The 13,841-nt window shown below is 42.8% G+C and overlaps 1 protein-coding gene across 2 annotated transcripts in view; it reads right to left on the reverse strand.

The window, feature by feature from the left end:
- Nucleotides 1-13,841, reverse strand: part of LOC140359937 (neuropilin-2-like) — a 185,515-nt gene that overhangs the window by 125,669 nt on the left and 46,005 nt on the right. For both annotated transcript variants that reach the window (XM_072445188.1, XM_072445189.1), the window contains exon 3: nucleotides 10,667-10,848. In XM_072445188.1, coding sequence (XP_072301289.1) covers nucleotides 10,667-10,848 — 182 coding nt within the window. The remainder of the gene's footprint in view (nucleotides 1-10,666; nucleotides 10,849-13,841) is intronic.

Below are 13,841 nucleotides of genomic sequence, written 5' to 3' on the forward strand. Positions count from 1 at the left end.
TAAGGCGCATTAAGCAAAACAAAACATGTACCACACAAAATCACTTCGAGGTCAGTACGCACGACCAGAATGAATCCATATATAAGACGCACTGGATTATAAGGCGCACTGTAGTTTTGAAAATTGAGAAAATTAAAAGCTTTTAAGTGCGCCTTATAGTGCGGAAAATATGGTTCTTTCATTTGGTTAGTTTTAAACCCCAATATTGAGCTAAAGAATATAAAAACTGCAAACAAATCTGCAGAACTATGACATTTCATCGTAGCAAGTGTGCAGCGTGTTCATGTTTCTATTTTTGAAAACTAAAATGTAGAATAAAAAAGTTGAAAAAAAGAACATTTTGGAACTCTGTCACGACATCTTCAGCGCATCAGGATCGGAACCAAACTGGGACTAAACCAGGACTAAACCAGGACTACAACAGGATCAAACCGAACCTAAATTAGGACTCAATCTGGGCCCAAACCAGAAGCAACCAACAACAGAAGCGTTAACGCAAGTACGGGGATGTGGGCGGAGCTAAGGGATGCAGTACGGGGATGTGGGCGGAGCTAAGGGATGGGTGAACACATAACTTTTCTGAGCACTCACGCGTCAAATGCAGGAGAAACACAGGGTTCTTTAAAGACGCAGGAATCAATCAAATACAACTCAACAAAAATGAGTACGTTACAGATGAGGAAACAAAGATTTGACTTTAAACTTTACTTTTTTTAAGACAAATGTTTGAATCAATCTAACGTCCGACGCCTTTTCTCTTCCTACTCAACATTTGTGCTTTTCTCTTCTGTCACTCATTTACCGCACACTTTTTACACGTTTCTTTCTATTTTTCAGGTTGTCGTCGACGTCAATCAGACACTCGCTTTTGATTCGATTATTTAGAATCGTCCAAGTAAAAAGTTCCTTCACGTTTCGCTCGTCTCACTTTGCTCTCTCAGACTACTATAAATACACAGCTGCAGTTTATGTTCCATCACTGGTTAATCAGAGAAAGGCTTTTCCCTCCATAATAACATGCCCTGTTCGCCCAAACCACTCCTGGCACATGATGTTGGCACTGGCACCGAGTCGTCTCTCCGCTCGCAGACAAGCCCCGCCCATCGCCCCGCCCATCGCCCCGCCCATCGCCCCGCCCATCGCTCCAATGACGCAACTCTAGGAAATGATATTAAATGCATTCTCGATTTGGAGGAAACCCCACTCCATAACTCACAACACCGTCCGCTTTGTTTCGAACGTTCACGGAAATATGTTACGGGACGATCTCCGCTCAGATGTGACGGGTTCTTCTTCGCCCCTTCGCCGGCGCCAGCGACCACAGCGCCCTCCGCCGGTGCCAGCGCGTGCCCTTCGCCGGTGCCAGCGACCACAGCGCCGATTGGACGGGCGCGGGAGCGATGTAAATATACGAAATCTGGTTTACATTTGGTGATTGTTTGAAATGTCACGAGAGCGCCAGAGGGTTCGGTGGGAAGCGACTCTGAAAACGTGCTGACGAGAAGAGCAGGAGTCTGAGTTTGTACTGGTAAACGCTGTGAACTCATTGACCGTACACAACAACAACAACAACAAAAACAACAACAACAAAATTCCTTATTTTTCCTCCTAATAAGTCCCCAATGTATTTTTCTCACCATAAAACTGCAGTAAATCACAAGCACATGTAGTTATCGTTGCTGTTACTTTTTAAGGGAGTAAAAAAAGGCCCACAGTAGTTCATTTTGGAGTGTAAGTTAAAGGTGCACTATGTCACTTTTCTGGAGCTTTTTTAGCACTGTAAAAACCTGTAACTCGTACATGCAAGACAGATAATACCATATTGTGGAACATTTTAGGTCTAGCAATTAAGGCTGAGGTACATTTAATTGTCTCCACAGGCAAGTTGGTCCTTGCGTTGTTGCTAGGGAAACGTGTCCGGAGCAGTGTGACCTGGATCTTGAAAAATCAAACCCAAAAACATGCACAAAAGGGAAAATGCCCCCCTATTGTGCATGTGAATCCTGGACTCTGATTGGTCGATTGGTGTGCAGTGAGACAGGAAGTGGCCCGGAGGCAGAGGTCCAGATGTAAACAGCAGCAGTTATCAGGACGGATTGTCACGATTGTTTCCACATTAAACGCCTCAGGAGAACGAGAGCCAAAACTGCCCAGATACTACACGGGGTCGGCCCGATGCATTGTGGGTATTTTAGGAGGATGAGGTTAAACGAGTGGGATATTTCTGATCTTAAAAAACGAAACTGGACCACATTGTCTGCTAAAATACAATAAGTATAAACTGGATAAAAGGATAAAAAGATGCAACTTTACCTGACTTAATTACGTAGTTAACTGACTTGGTAAAAACAAAAATATATCTATCCATTTATGTATTTATTTATTTATTTATTAGGTAAAAAGTCGATTGAACAAATTTAGTTTTTTCTAAAGTAAAATCGTGTGGTCAACTAAATTGACAAAATTAAATAAATGTGTTTTTCAATGTGAAAAACTCCAGTCAACAACATTTGTAAAAATAAAAACATGTTTGTTTTGTCCCATCCAAAAAAAAAAAAAACCTTAATTACAAGGTCGACTAAATTGGGCAAATAAAATTGTGATTCATGTGTTGAGTAGAACAAAATGTACTCTAATAAAAATGACTATTCAGCAACATTTAAAAAGAATGATGACTTAATCCGTAATGGAAAAAGTGGTTTACAAATTATTAGAAATCACATAAAATCACAGGATGTTTCATTCCTCACAATAAAGAGAAACAGATTAAAACTTAAATCATCATTAAAATAGTAGTAGTTAGTAGTGGTAGTAGTAGTAGTAGTAGTAGTAGTAGTAGTAGTAATAGTAGTATTAGTAGTAGTAGTAGCAGTAGCAGTAGCAGTAGCAGCAGCAGTAGCAGTAGCAGTAGCAGTAGCAGTAGCAGTAGCAGTAGTAGTAGTAGTAGTAGTAGTAGTAATAGTAGTAGTATAGTAGTAGTAATAGTGGTGTTTTTCACTGCAGTGATGCCGTCTGACACATAATGTATGAATAATGAGTCAGTGCTTTCCGTGTCTGTGGACTTCTGGGTCACAATAACAGCTGGGGGCACTCGCCTAGACCCCGGCCTCTGATTGGACGTCGCACATGGGCCCCGCGCGCTCTGACTGGCCGATGTTTTACTACTACTTCCCCACTACAGTATCCACAGTAACAGTGATAGTAAACAAAAGTGCATGTGCCGACTCGGGCCATTGACGGCGCGGAGTGCGGCGAGGCGTGGCGGGCATCGGCCAATCGGGACGCGGCGAGCGGTAGCGGGACAGACTGGGCGATGGGTTATTTATGAAGATAGTGTTTTTGAAAGACTGGCTTTACTTCAAGGTTCAATTCACAGGCAGCACGAGAAACGCTACTACGAGACTAAATGAAGTTGTTTTTCCTGATTCTAGAATTAGTATTTGCTCTCATTTGTAGGGGTCATTTTCAGGACTACGCCGTGTGCCGTGATTTAAAGCTTCTGCAGCCAAAGATTAAATCAATAACTGTGATTTAAAGGTGTATTTTACAGTTTGTATGTATGTGAATATGCAGATGTTCCAATACAGTCTCACAATAAAGCATTTTGCATTGAATTATTTGATTTAATCTCACCACCAATGCATTATGAGTGGTTATGTCTTGGAGATAAAGTCATAAATGTCCATGTTCAGTATATATTTAGTGCATATTTGTAGAAGGAGGCCGAGGTCAGAACTACAGGAAACAGAACGACACAAAGAGGAGATATGGATGTAGTGAGGACTCATTTAAACGATATAATCACCTCAATTTAACTCAATCTGACCTTTTCTCTTTGGTTTTCGAATGCTCTCGAACACAATATTAGACACATATTTGATGTTGAATGTCCGAACCATCTTGATACAAAAACGACTTCATATTAATGGATAGCGTGGCAAATCTTCAAGGATAATAATTCAACATGATCTAATGCAATTCTTCACATTCTGTTGATTTTCTACAACGGGCGAAATGCAGCAAATGTAATTATCTTCTTCTGAATTATACGGGCGTTTGTTCTGCTCCTAAAAACCTGAACCAAAGCGACACTACAGACGATTTTAATGGTGCATTGTGTTGTTTTTATGGTAGAGGGTCCGCCACCTGCTTTCTCTGTGGAGGACGTTCCACACTATGGCATTAAACTAATTACACTACTGGATTTCCTCTGTATCTACCTCTGTTTCCTCTGTATCTACCTCTGTTTCCTCTGTATCTACCTCTGTTTCCTCTGTATCTGCCTCTGTTTCCTCTGTATCTACCTCTGTTTCCTCTGTATCTACCTCTGTTTCCTCTGTATCTGCCTCTGTTTCCTCTGTATCTACCTCTGTTTCCTCTGTATCTACCTCTGTTTCCTCTGTATCTACCTCTGTATCCTCTGTATCTACCTCTGTTTCCTCTGTATCTACCTCTGTTTCCTCTGTATCTACCTCTGTTTCCTCTGTATCTACCTCTGTTTCCTCTGTATCTACCTCTGTTTCCTCTGTATCTGCCTCTGTTTCCTCTGTATCTACCTCTGTTTCCTCTGTATCTGCCTCTGTTTCCTCTGTATCTACCTCTGTTTCCTCTGTATCTACCTCTGTTTCCTCTGTATCTACCTCTGTTTCCTCTGTATCTGCCTCTGTTTCCTCTGTATCTACCTCTGTTTCCTCTGTATCTGCCTCTGTTTCCTCTGTATCTACCTCTGTTTCCTCTGTATCTACCTCTGTTTCCTCTGTATCTACCTCTGTTTCCTCTGTATCTACCTCTGTTTCCTCTGTATCTACCTCTGTTTCCTCTGTATCTACCTCTGTTTCCTCTGTATCTACCTTTGTTTCCTCTGTATCTACCTCTGTTTCCTCTGTATCTACCTCTGTTTCCTCTGTATCTACCTCTGTTTCCTCTGTATCTACCTTTGTTTCCTCTGTATCTGCCTCTGTTTCCTCTGTATCTACCTCTGTTTCCTCTGTATCTACCTCTGTTTCCTCTGTATCTACCTCTGTTTCCTCTGTATCTACCTCTGTTTCCTCTGTATCTACCTCTGTTTCCTCTGTATCTACCTCTGTTTCCTCTGTATCTACCTCTGTTTCCTCTGTATCTACCTCTGTTTCCTCTGTATCTACCTCTGTATCTACCTGCGTTGCAACAATGAAATTTCCCCATGTGTGGACATTAAAGGAATATCTTATCTTATCTTATTTATTTGATTTGAGTTATTTAATTGCTCGAAAAATACCTTGAAAGACCTGGACCTGCATCTTGACCTGGCTTCGTCACCTGCTCGTCTCCGTGGAAACAGTTTAATGTCATCGTGTGAAACATTCTAGCCAAAGCGATGCATTATTTTGACTATTTTTGGTGCAGAAGTAAATGTTTCATACAATTGTGATTTCACTTCTGCCTCAAATAAGTGTGATTTTCCCCCCTCATATTTTAGCACTATTTTCTTCACAATCCAACGATAAAACTGAAGAGCGGCGCTGCCCACACACGCCGTTGTTTCTGTATTTCCTCTTTCGAACAGAAGAGGAGGAGGCAGGAGTATCGAGCTCAGGATCCGTCTCCCACACGAGCAGACGCTAGCTTCACCTAGCTCCATAACGAGATCCCGTTAGCAGTATGGCGACAGCTTGAACCGTCCAACTGGCTCCACCGTCACCGCGGCGGAGCCAGGACTCGCAAACACGTGCACGCCGCACACACAACGCACACACGCCGCACACACAACGCACACACAACGCGCACACGCCGCACACACGCCGCACACACCGCACAGGCCGCGCACGCCGCTCGAGAACAACAAGGCTCGGTGGGAAAATACCGTGAGAGAGCTGCAGTTTGTTTACGTGGAGATTGCAGAAGTTGTAGCTGTGTTACTGTGCGAAGATGAGCGGCGTGCGGGCCTGTCATGTGACTTATGTGTTGTCACCGCCATTTTGAAGACGTCGCCGCACGCTGTCGCCTCGCCGCTGTAGATAGTCGTGAAAAACAGCGCATGAAGTTGGAAATGGAAAAGGAGACAGACGTTATGGGCTTTGACACTTCAAAGAATAATAACTTTTACAGACATTTCCATCTGCTCTTCCTCGTGCGCAAGCCCTCTGCAGCGGACACGCCCTCTGCAGCGGACACGCCCTCTGCAGCGGACACGCCCTCTGCAGCGGACACGCCCTCTGCACCTGACACGCCCTCTGCAGCGGACACGCCCTCTGCAGCGGACACGCCCTCTGCAGCGGACACGCCCTCTGCAGCGGACACGCCCTCTGCAGCGGACACACCCTCTGCAGCGGACACGCCCTCTGCACCCGACACGCCCTCTGCACCTGACACGCCCTCTGCAGCGGACACGCCCTCTGCAGCGGACACACCCTCTGCAGCGGACACGCCCTCTGCACCCGACACGCCCTCTGCACCTGACACGCCCTCTGCAGCGGACACGCCCTCTGCACCCGACACGCCCTCTGCACCTGACACGCCCTCTGCAGCGGACACGCCCTCTGTACCCGACACGCCCTCTGCACCTGACACGCCCTCTGCACCTGACACGCCCTCTGCACCGGTCAAGCCCTCGAACCTTTCGAGAACACTGACTTTGTGTCTGATCCTAACATAAAACGCCCCGGACAGTTGGAAATTCGGCTCCTTAAAACTGTCTGCATGTAGGCTAATATTTAGTAGCATAGTCACGCAATAATATGTAAACTAGCATTAGCCGGCTGCTAACAACCTGAAACATCTCAGCCTCAGTCCGTAAGTCCACTGGTCCCTCCTGACCACAGTAATACATTTCTGGACAAACAGGGTCTTTGTGGCTGTCACAGAAGAAGCATCCTTTGTTTTGAGACTTTTTGTTGCCACAGCCCACAGTGAGCATGCAGCTTTCGTCCTCAAGATGGCAGTAGCAACAAGGTAAATAAATAGACATTTAAAAAGTTATGTTGTAAACTTTCAAATAAGGCTATAAGTTGATATTCTTGCACTTTCTTGATCAATAAAACAGACATTTCATGATTGTCCGACACTTTAAAGACACATTTTATCACATTTCTGTTGGATTTACATAACATCGTCTGACTATCATTATCGGGATAGTCCAAAAGAACATCGAGATTGTCATTTTTGTCAATTTTGTCCAGCCCCCAGCGACAGACCCTCCGTGAGAGTCGCTTTCCCACCGCACAGGTCACAGAGAGACACATTGCTGCACACGCCGTTGTACCGCTCTTCACTCGTCTAAAAACATGGCATGGTCTCGCACTAAGTCCTCTCATATCCTGTACTTCCTTATTGAGCCACATCCTCGTGAGTCATGATCTGCATTCAAATGGATGCGGCTGGTATGGAGTTTTCTAATGAATGAGCGCAGACAGGAAATGAGCCGGAGAGTAGAAAGAGCATGAGGTGGTGACTTCATGGTGAATTGAAAATGCAGTTTTTTTATTAACTCTAGGGATATTTTGATGTCATTTTAGCTGTCCTTAAACGTGAGATACTAATTCTGATCCGAGTACAAAGGAATAGATGAGATGGGGTGAAAGAAAAGTGTGTAAAAATGGTTTTAATGAAGGATAAACGAAAAGTGAAATACAGTCTTGATATGAACGTTCAGTGGATGCAAAAAAATACCAAAATTGGGACTTAACTGGGACTAAAACCAGAACTGAACCATGACTAGAACAGGAACCAAGCATCCATCCTGACTAAACCGTGCTCAAACTAGAACCAAAGCAACACAACTAATTTATCTTGGTCAGGGTCATCCAACAATACATGCTTTTAATTTTTTCAACTGACTTAATTGAGATTCACTTTTTTTCCCTTCAGATTCGCACAATGACACTGTATTTTCCACATCATGTATTCATCCAATCAGAGGTAAGGATGTAAAAAGAACCACAATACCGTGATACCGCATCGTCAAAAGTGTCAGAATAATATTGTGTTTGGTCACTATATATCCGATTACAAATCTTAAAGCTTAAATGTTTTTTTAATTATTTTATTTTATTTATTTATTTATTTTTTACTTTTTTTGCAGACAACATGAAGAATTAATGCAATGTTCCAGGGTTGGGGGAAGTCAGTTATTTCCCACTTGAACCTTACGAGTTCAGAGCGTTCCAACTGAAACATCTCGTTTGGCTAATGTTATACTACAAGCCAAAGAAATGTAACAGTTAAACAAAGTAATCAACATGTTAAATAGCATCAGAATATTGTCGGATTTGACTTGCAACTTCCGTTTACATTGTTTATGGGCTCAAAACTACTATTTATGGTTATTACCTTTGTTGTAATACGTCACAATTGATCTTGTTTGTGAAGTGGGAGTCCCGTGACCAGCTCCCACTTCACCTTCAGTCAGATTAACCTGGAACGCACCATGACGACCATAAAGAGCTTTTATATCTTAATTATGATGCCACGCCCTTATATTCTCCAGTTGTTCCTTTACTTGCATTATGTTCTACCTGGTCCAGCTCATTCTTTGTAGTTTGTTTTTTGTGTTTTTATTTTATTGTTGTTGTGTTGTTGTGTTGTTGCTTTGTCCTTGTTCATCTATCGTAATACAAAATAAAAAAGCAAAAATATGATTATTCTCGACTGCATTGACTCAAAATAAAGGCTCGTCAAAGCAATTAGCATTTCTACAATATCTCAATAACTATAATCCCATAAAAACATTAAAAGTGAGTAAATGATATTGTAGTAATAGTGTATTGTGTGGTTTGAATTGTATTTCTAATCAGATGAACTCATAATTGTCACACTTTGATCCATAAAGTCAAGCATAGACGTCCCCCTCCTATCTGCATTTGACCTATGACCCTGAAGCTTTTACCGACCCCAAATCCGGCACGTCTCGAGCCAGGATCTCGACCCGATATTCCCAGATGGAGGATTAACCTAATGTGCGTGTTTTAGATTTCTTCAAGTCGGGCACAAACCAAAACAACCAATGAGTAATGACTTTTTAATTGCTGTGGGCTTTTGTTTCACGTCTCGAATGACCCCCTGGCGCCCCCCCCCCCCCCCCCCCCCCCCCCCCCACCCTGGAGACCCGCGAACACCGACACCCTTGTTGCGCCGCGGGTCCGACCGGGCTGAACTTCCCCCGATCCGGACGTCCGATTCCCCCCGTGGACTCCAGAACCAGTGACCGGCGCGTGTTGTGACAGTAAAAGCCCAGCCCCGCCCGCCTTCCTCTGGGTACAAATGTGGACGGGGGGGGTGGGGGGCAGAACCGGGACTCAATTAAACCGGCATGTGAGGAATGCTTTCAGGGGGGGGGGGGGCAGTCAAGATGGACCCTCTCCCCGCCCTTGATCTCAATTGGTTTTGGCGTGACCCTGTGTACCATGAAGGAGAATCGTCACACATACATTAAGACGTTAGAATGGTGTGAAGGAGGAAGTGTCCCGCTCGGATGGGCTAAAGAGGTCTCCGGGGGGGAGGGGGGCTGTTCTGGGTCTGTCGGCGCCGCCCCCCCCCCCCCCCCCCCCCCCCCCCCCCCCCCCCCCGATCGGAACGGGACGGGCGAGGACGCGACGGGGCGAGGGGGACCGGCGGGGTGATGAGGCGTTTGGCGGAGCGCTGTGGATGGAGGGGCTTGAACTGTGCGAGGCGACGGGGGCAGATGGAAGGATCTGGGGCTCGTTGGTGCGGGATTTACGGCGTACGGAGGGGAATGGAGATTAAAACATATTTACATACATTTAATTCTCAAAGATCTTGTCCAGAAGCCCAATTCAAATGTAAATAGTAGTTCAAATATTGGCTATACTTGGTGATACTTTGACTTGATCAAATGGACGTTGACCATGTTTGTGTCTGTGGAGGTGTATGCGTGTGTACATACGTCTGTTATACCAATTCATTATATTATTTTCTTCTCCTCATCCTCGAGAATATCATTTGAAAACATCAATAAAAAAATGTTTCGCAAAAATTTAATGGACAAAGACTTGGGACTCGAAGACTTTAGACGACTTTATCTAAAATGACCTATACACATTTGGAAAGCGTTATTTTACATACATTTGATAAGTCAGTGCTTAATTTTACAGGAACTAGCGTCATCACGTTCATTAGTGTCTGAATTTTGACACTTTTGCCAAATCTAGAAAAAAAAACACATCCATCCCCAATTATCTACTCATGACCAGGACTCTATAAGAAAGATCATTAACAACAATCTATTAAACTGTAAAAATGCGACTCTAAAGGACCTGGAACTTGACCTGGACTTGTTGCCATAGACTTAAGACGCAAGACAAGGACTTGGCACGATCTTTTGTTGTTTGGGGGAACTTTATCAAGCATTACGACGATAGTGAAGTATTCAAATAGAAGTCAAAAAAGCGTAATTGTAAATGGTCTTTAAATTGTAACTTTAAAATCGCCAAGAAAAAAAGTAACATTGAGAGTCCGTCCTTGTCAATGATCGAACTGTCCAGATTATAACCAAAACGTGGCATATATTATTTGAGAAAGGCTAAGGAATTGAATAAAACATGAGACGTGAAAAAATGAATGAACGAACCCCACGTTGTAAAAAACTCCAATATAAACGACACATTTGCATCATCACAATAGACTATGATGCTTATGGCGAGCAAAGTGACTCAAGGGTTTGTCCTCGCACCTGTTTTGTAGATCTCGTAGCGTAGCGAGAAGCCCGCCCCCTGGTGGGCGTAGTCGGACACAAACTTGATGTGCAGGGACGGCCCGGACGAGATGATCGGCGCCGGGGCGATGTTACTGCAGTGCTTCCCCAAAACGTCCGCCGTCTCCGAGTTCCCATCGTGGATCTCTACGTAGTCGTACCTGCCAGAGGAGAACGAGTCAGAGATCAGACGCTCGTGACGGGAAAACGTGCGCATTACAACACATTTGTGAACCAATCTTTGAACAGACGCGTAGCAGTGGTTTTTCACATCTATATATACTTTAAAATAATCTCAACGCTCGTTCCTGCGCTTGTAACATGTAGGTTCAAAATAAGCCAAATTAAGTCACTAATTGTGACTAGTTGACTGTACAAAATGATCGTAGTCATACTTTGATAATTGTAATCCTTATCTGGACTAAACAGATGTTAAAACTCATGTGAAAAGAACTTTTTGTAACAAAAACAGTGGCATTAATAAATCTAAATCTCCAAAATCATTAAACACGTGGATTTTTATGAATAAGACACTTTATTTGTCAGCATTCTCCTTCATACAGTAAAGTAACAGGAATAAGTGTTAGTTCAGGGATTTATATATGTTAAAAACACAGCAACATTTCCACAATACTATTAAAATGTGATTATTGATCGTGAAAAGAATCGTCTCTGTCACAAATTCAAAGAAAAAAATGACAGTTTTCCCACAGCGACCGACACAAGATAATCCAATTCTTCACCGTTTGTTCTTTCAAGTCTATAACTCATTTACAGCCGATGTTATTAACAGATCGGAGGTCATGTAATAACACGCCGCTGTTGGTGGGAAACATGAAAAGCGGTGAACTCCGGGTCACATGTTCGGACGGAGCAGAAGCGACTGAACCGAAGCTGAACTCTGCGGCGTCTGAAGCTCCAACGGCGTTAAAGTGGAACCAACGAGCGGCGTTTCCAGGTCCGCTCTGCTCCACATTCAATAACCGTCTTATCCAGCGCAAAGAAACACCTACTTCCTGTGTCCTGACCCGCCGTGGCTTTGATGTCAGCGTTCTCATGGACAGAGGAGCGTTTATCCAACACAGCTATCCATCGTTTTAGAGGTTAATGGGTCAAATCAACATTTTCAAGATTTTTTTCATTATTTTATTTTTTTACTATGAGTGTTCTGCATCCTCTCTTTTTTTATTCCTTTTTTTTGTGTCTATTTTATTTTTTATTAGAATATAGAACAACAACAAAACAGATCAACAACACAATAACAACAACTCAATACAAAAAAGTAGATCATGTGGGAGTAGCAGCACAAAAAAAAGAAAGAAGAAGAATTAGACCATATTAAGTTCTTTAAAGTAACACATTTTTAACAAATAAAGGTTGACTTGTGGTGACTGGAGGATTCTAGATGGAGAAAGTTTAGGAATAACGCAAATTATTGATGAAAAAAAGAAAGCGTTTATTATTCTTTTGACATTTTCATTTAATATTGTCGCTGTTTTTGTGATAAAAGGTCTTTTTGCTTGTGTTTTAGAGTCGTTCTAGTCCAGGTAACAATACTAATCAGCAAAAAACTTTTAGTCCTGGTTTAGTTCTGTTCTAGTCCTGGTTTTGTTCTGGTTTAGTCCTGGTTTAGTTCTGTTCTAGTCCTGGTTTAGTTCTGTTCTAGTCCTGGTTTAGTTCTGTTCTAGTCCTGGTTTAGTTCTGTTCTAGTCCTGGTTTAGTTCTTTTCTAGTCCTGGTTTAGTTCTGTTCTAGTCCTGGTTTAGTTCTGGTTTAGTCCTGGTTTAGTTCTGTTCTAGTCCTGGTTTAGTTCTGTTCTAGTCCTGGTTCAGTTCTGTTCTAGTCCTTGGTTTAGTTCTGTTCTAGTCCTGGTTTAGTTCTGTTCTAGTCCTGGTTTAGTTCTGTTCTAGTCCTGGTTTAGTTCTGTTCTAGTCCTGGTTTAGTTCTTTTCTAGTCCTGGTTTAGTTCTGTTCTAGTCCTGGTTTAGTTCTGTTCTAGTCCTGGTTTAGTTCTGTTCTAGTCCTGGTTTAGTTCTTTTCTAGTCCTGGTTTAGTTCTGGTTTAGTCCTGGTTTAGTTCTGTTCTAGTCCTGGTTTAGTTCTGTTCTAGTCCTAGTTTAGTTCTGTTCTAGTCCTGGTTTAGTTCTTTTCTAGTCCTGGTTTAGTTCTGGTTTAGTCCTGGTTTAGTTCTGTTCTAGTCCTGGTTTAGTTCTGTTCTAGTCCTGGTTTAGTTCTGTTCTAGTCCTGGTTTAGTTCTTTTCTAGTCCTGGTTTAGTTCTGTTCTAGTCCTGGTTTAGTTCTGTTCTAGTCCTGGTTTAGTTCTTTTCTAGTCCTGGTTTAGTTCTGGTTTAGTCCTGGTTTAGTTCTGTTCTAGTCCTGGTTTAGTTCTGTTCTAGTCCTAGTTTAGTTCTGTTCTAGTCCTGGTTTAGTTCTTTTCTAGTCCTGGTTTAGTTCTGGTTTAGTCCTGGTTTAGTTCTGTTCTAGTCCTGGTTTAGTTCTGTTCTAGTCCTGGTTTAGTTCTGTTCTAGTCCTGGTTTAGTTCTTTTCTAGTCCTGGTTTAGTTCTGGTTTAGTCCTGGTTTAGTTCTGTTCTAGTCCTGGTTTAGTTCTGTTCTAGTCCTGGTTTAGTTCTGTTCTAGTCCTGGTTTAGTTCTGGTTTAGTCCTGGTTTAGTTCTGTTCTAGTCCTGGTTTAGTTCTGTTCTAGTCCTGGTTCAGTTCTGTTCTAGTCCTGGTTTAGTTCTGTTCTAGTCCTGGTTTAGTTCTGTTCTAGTCCTGGTTTAGTTCTGTTCTAGTCCTGGTTTAGTTCTGGTTTAGTCCTGGTTTAGTTCTGTTCTAGTCCTGGTTTAGTTCTGTTCTAGTCCTGGTTTAGTTCTGTTCTAGTCCTGGTTTAGTTCTGTTCTAGTCCTGGTTTAGTTCTTTTCTAGTCCTGGTTTAGTTCTGGTTTAGTCCTGGTTTAGTTCTGTTCTAGTCCTGGTTTAGTTCTGTTCTAGTCCTGGTTCAGTTCTGTTCTAGTCCTGGTTTAGTTCTGTTCTAGTCCTGGTTTAGTTCTGTTCTAGTCCTGGTTTAGTTCTGTTCTAGTCCTGGTTCAGTTCTGTTCTAGTCCTGGTTTAGTTCTGTTCTAGTCCTGGTTTAGTTCTGTTCTAGTCCTGGTTTAGTT

Source organism: Eucyclogobius newberryi, unplaced genomic scaffold, assembly GCF_026437365.1.
Source record: "Eucyclogobius newberryi isolate DKJ021-1_F unplaced genomic scaffold, fEucNew1.0.hap1 SCAF_14, whole genome shotgun sequence".
NCBI lineage: Eukaryota > Metazoa > Chordata > Actinopteri > Gobiiformes > Gobiidae > Eucyclogobius > Eucyclogobius newberryi.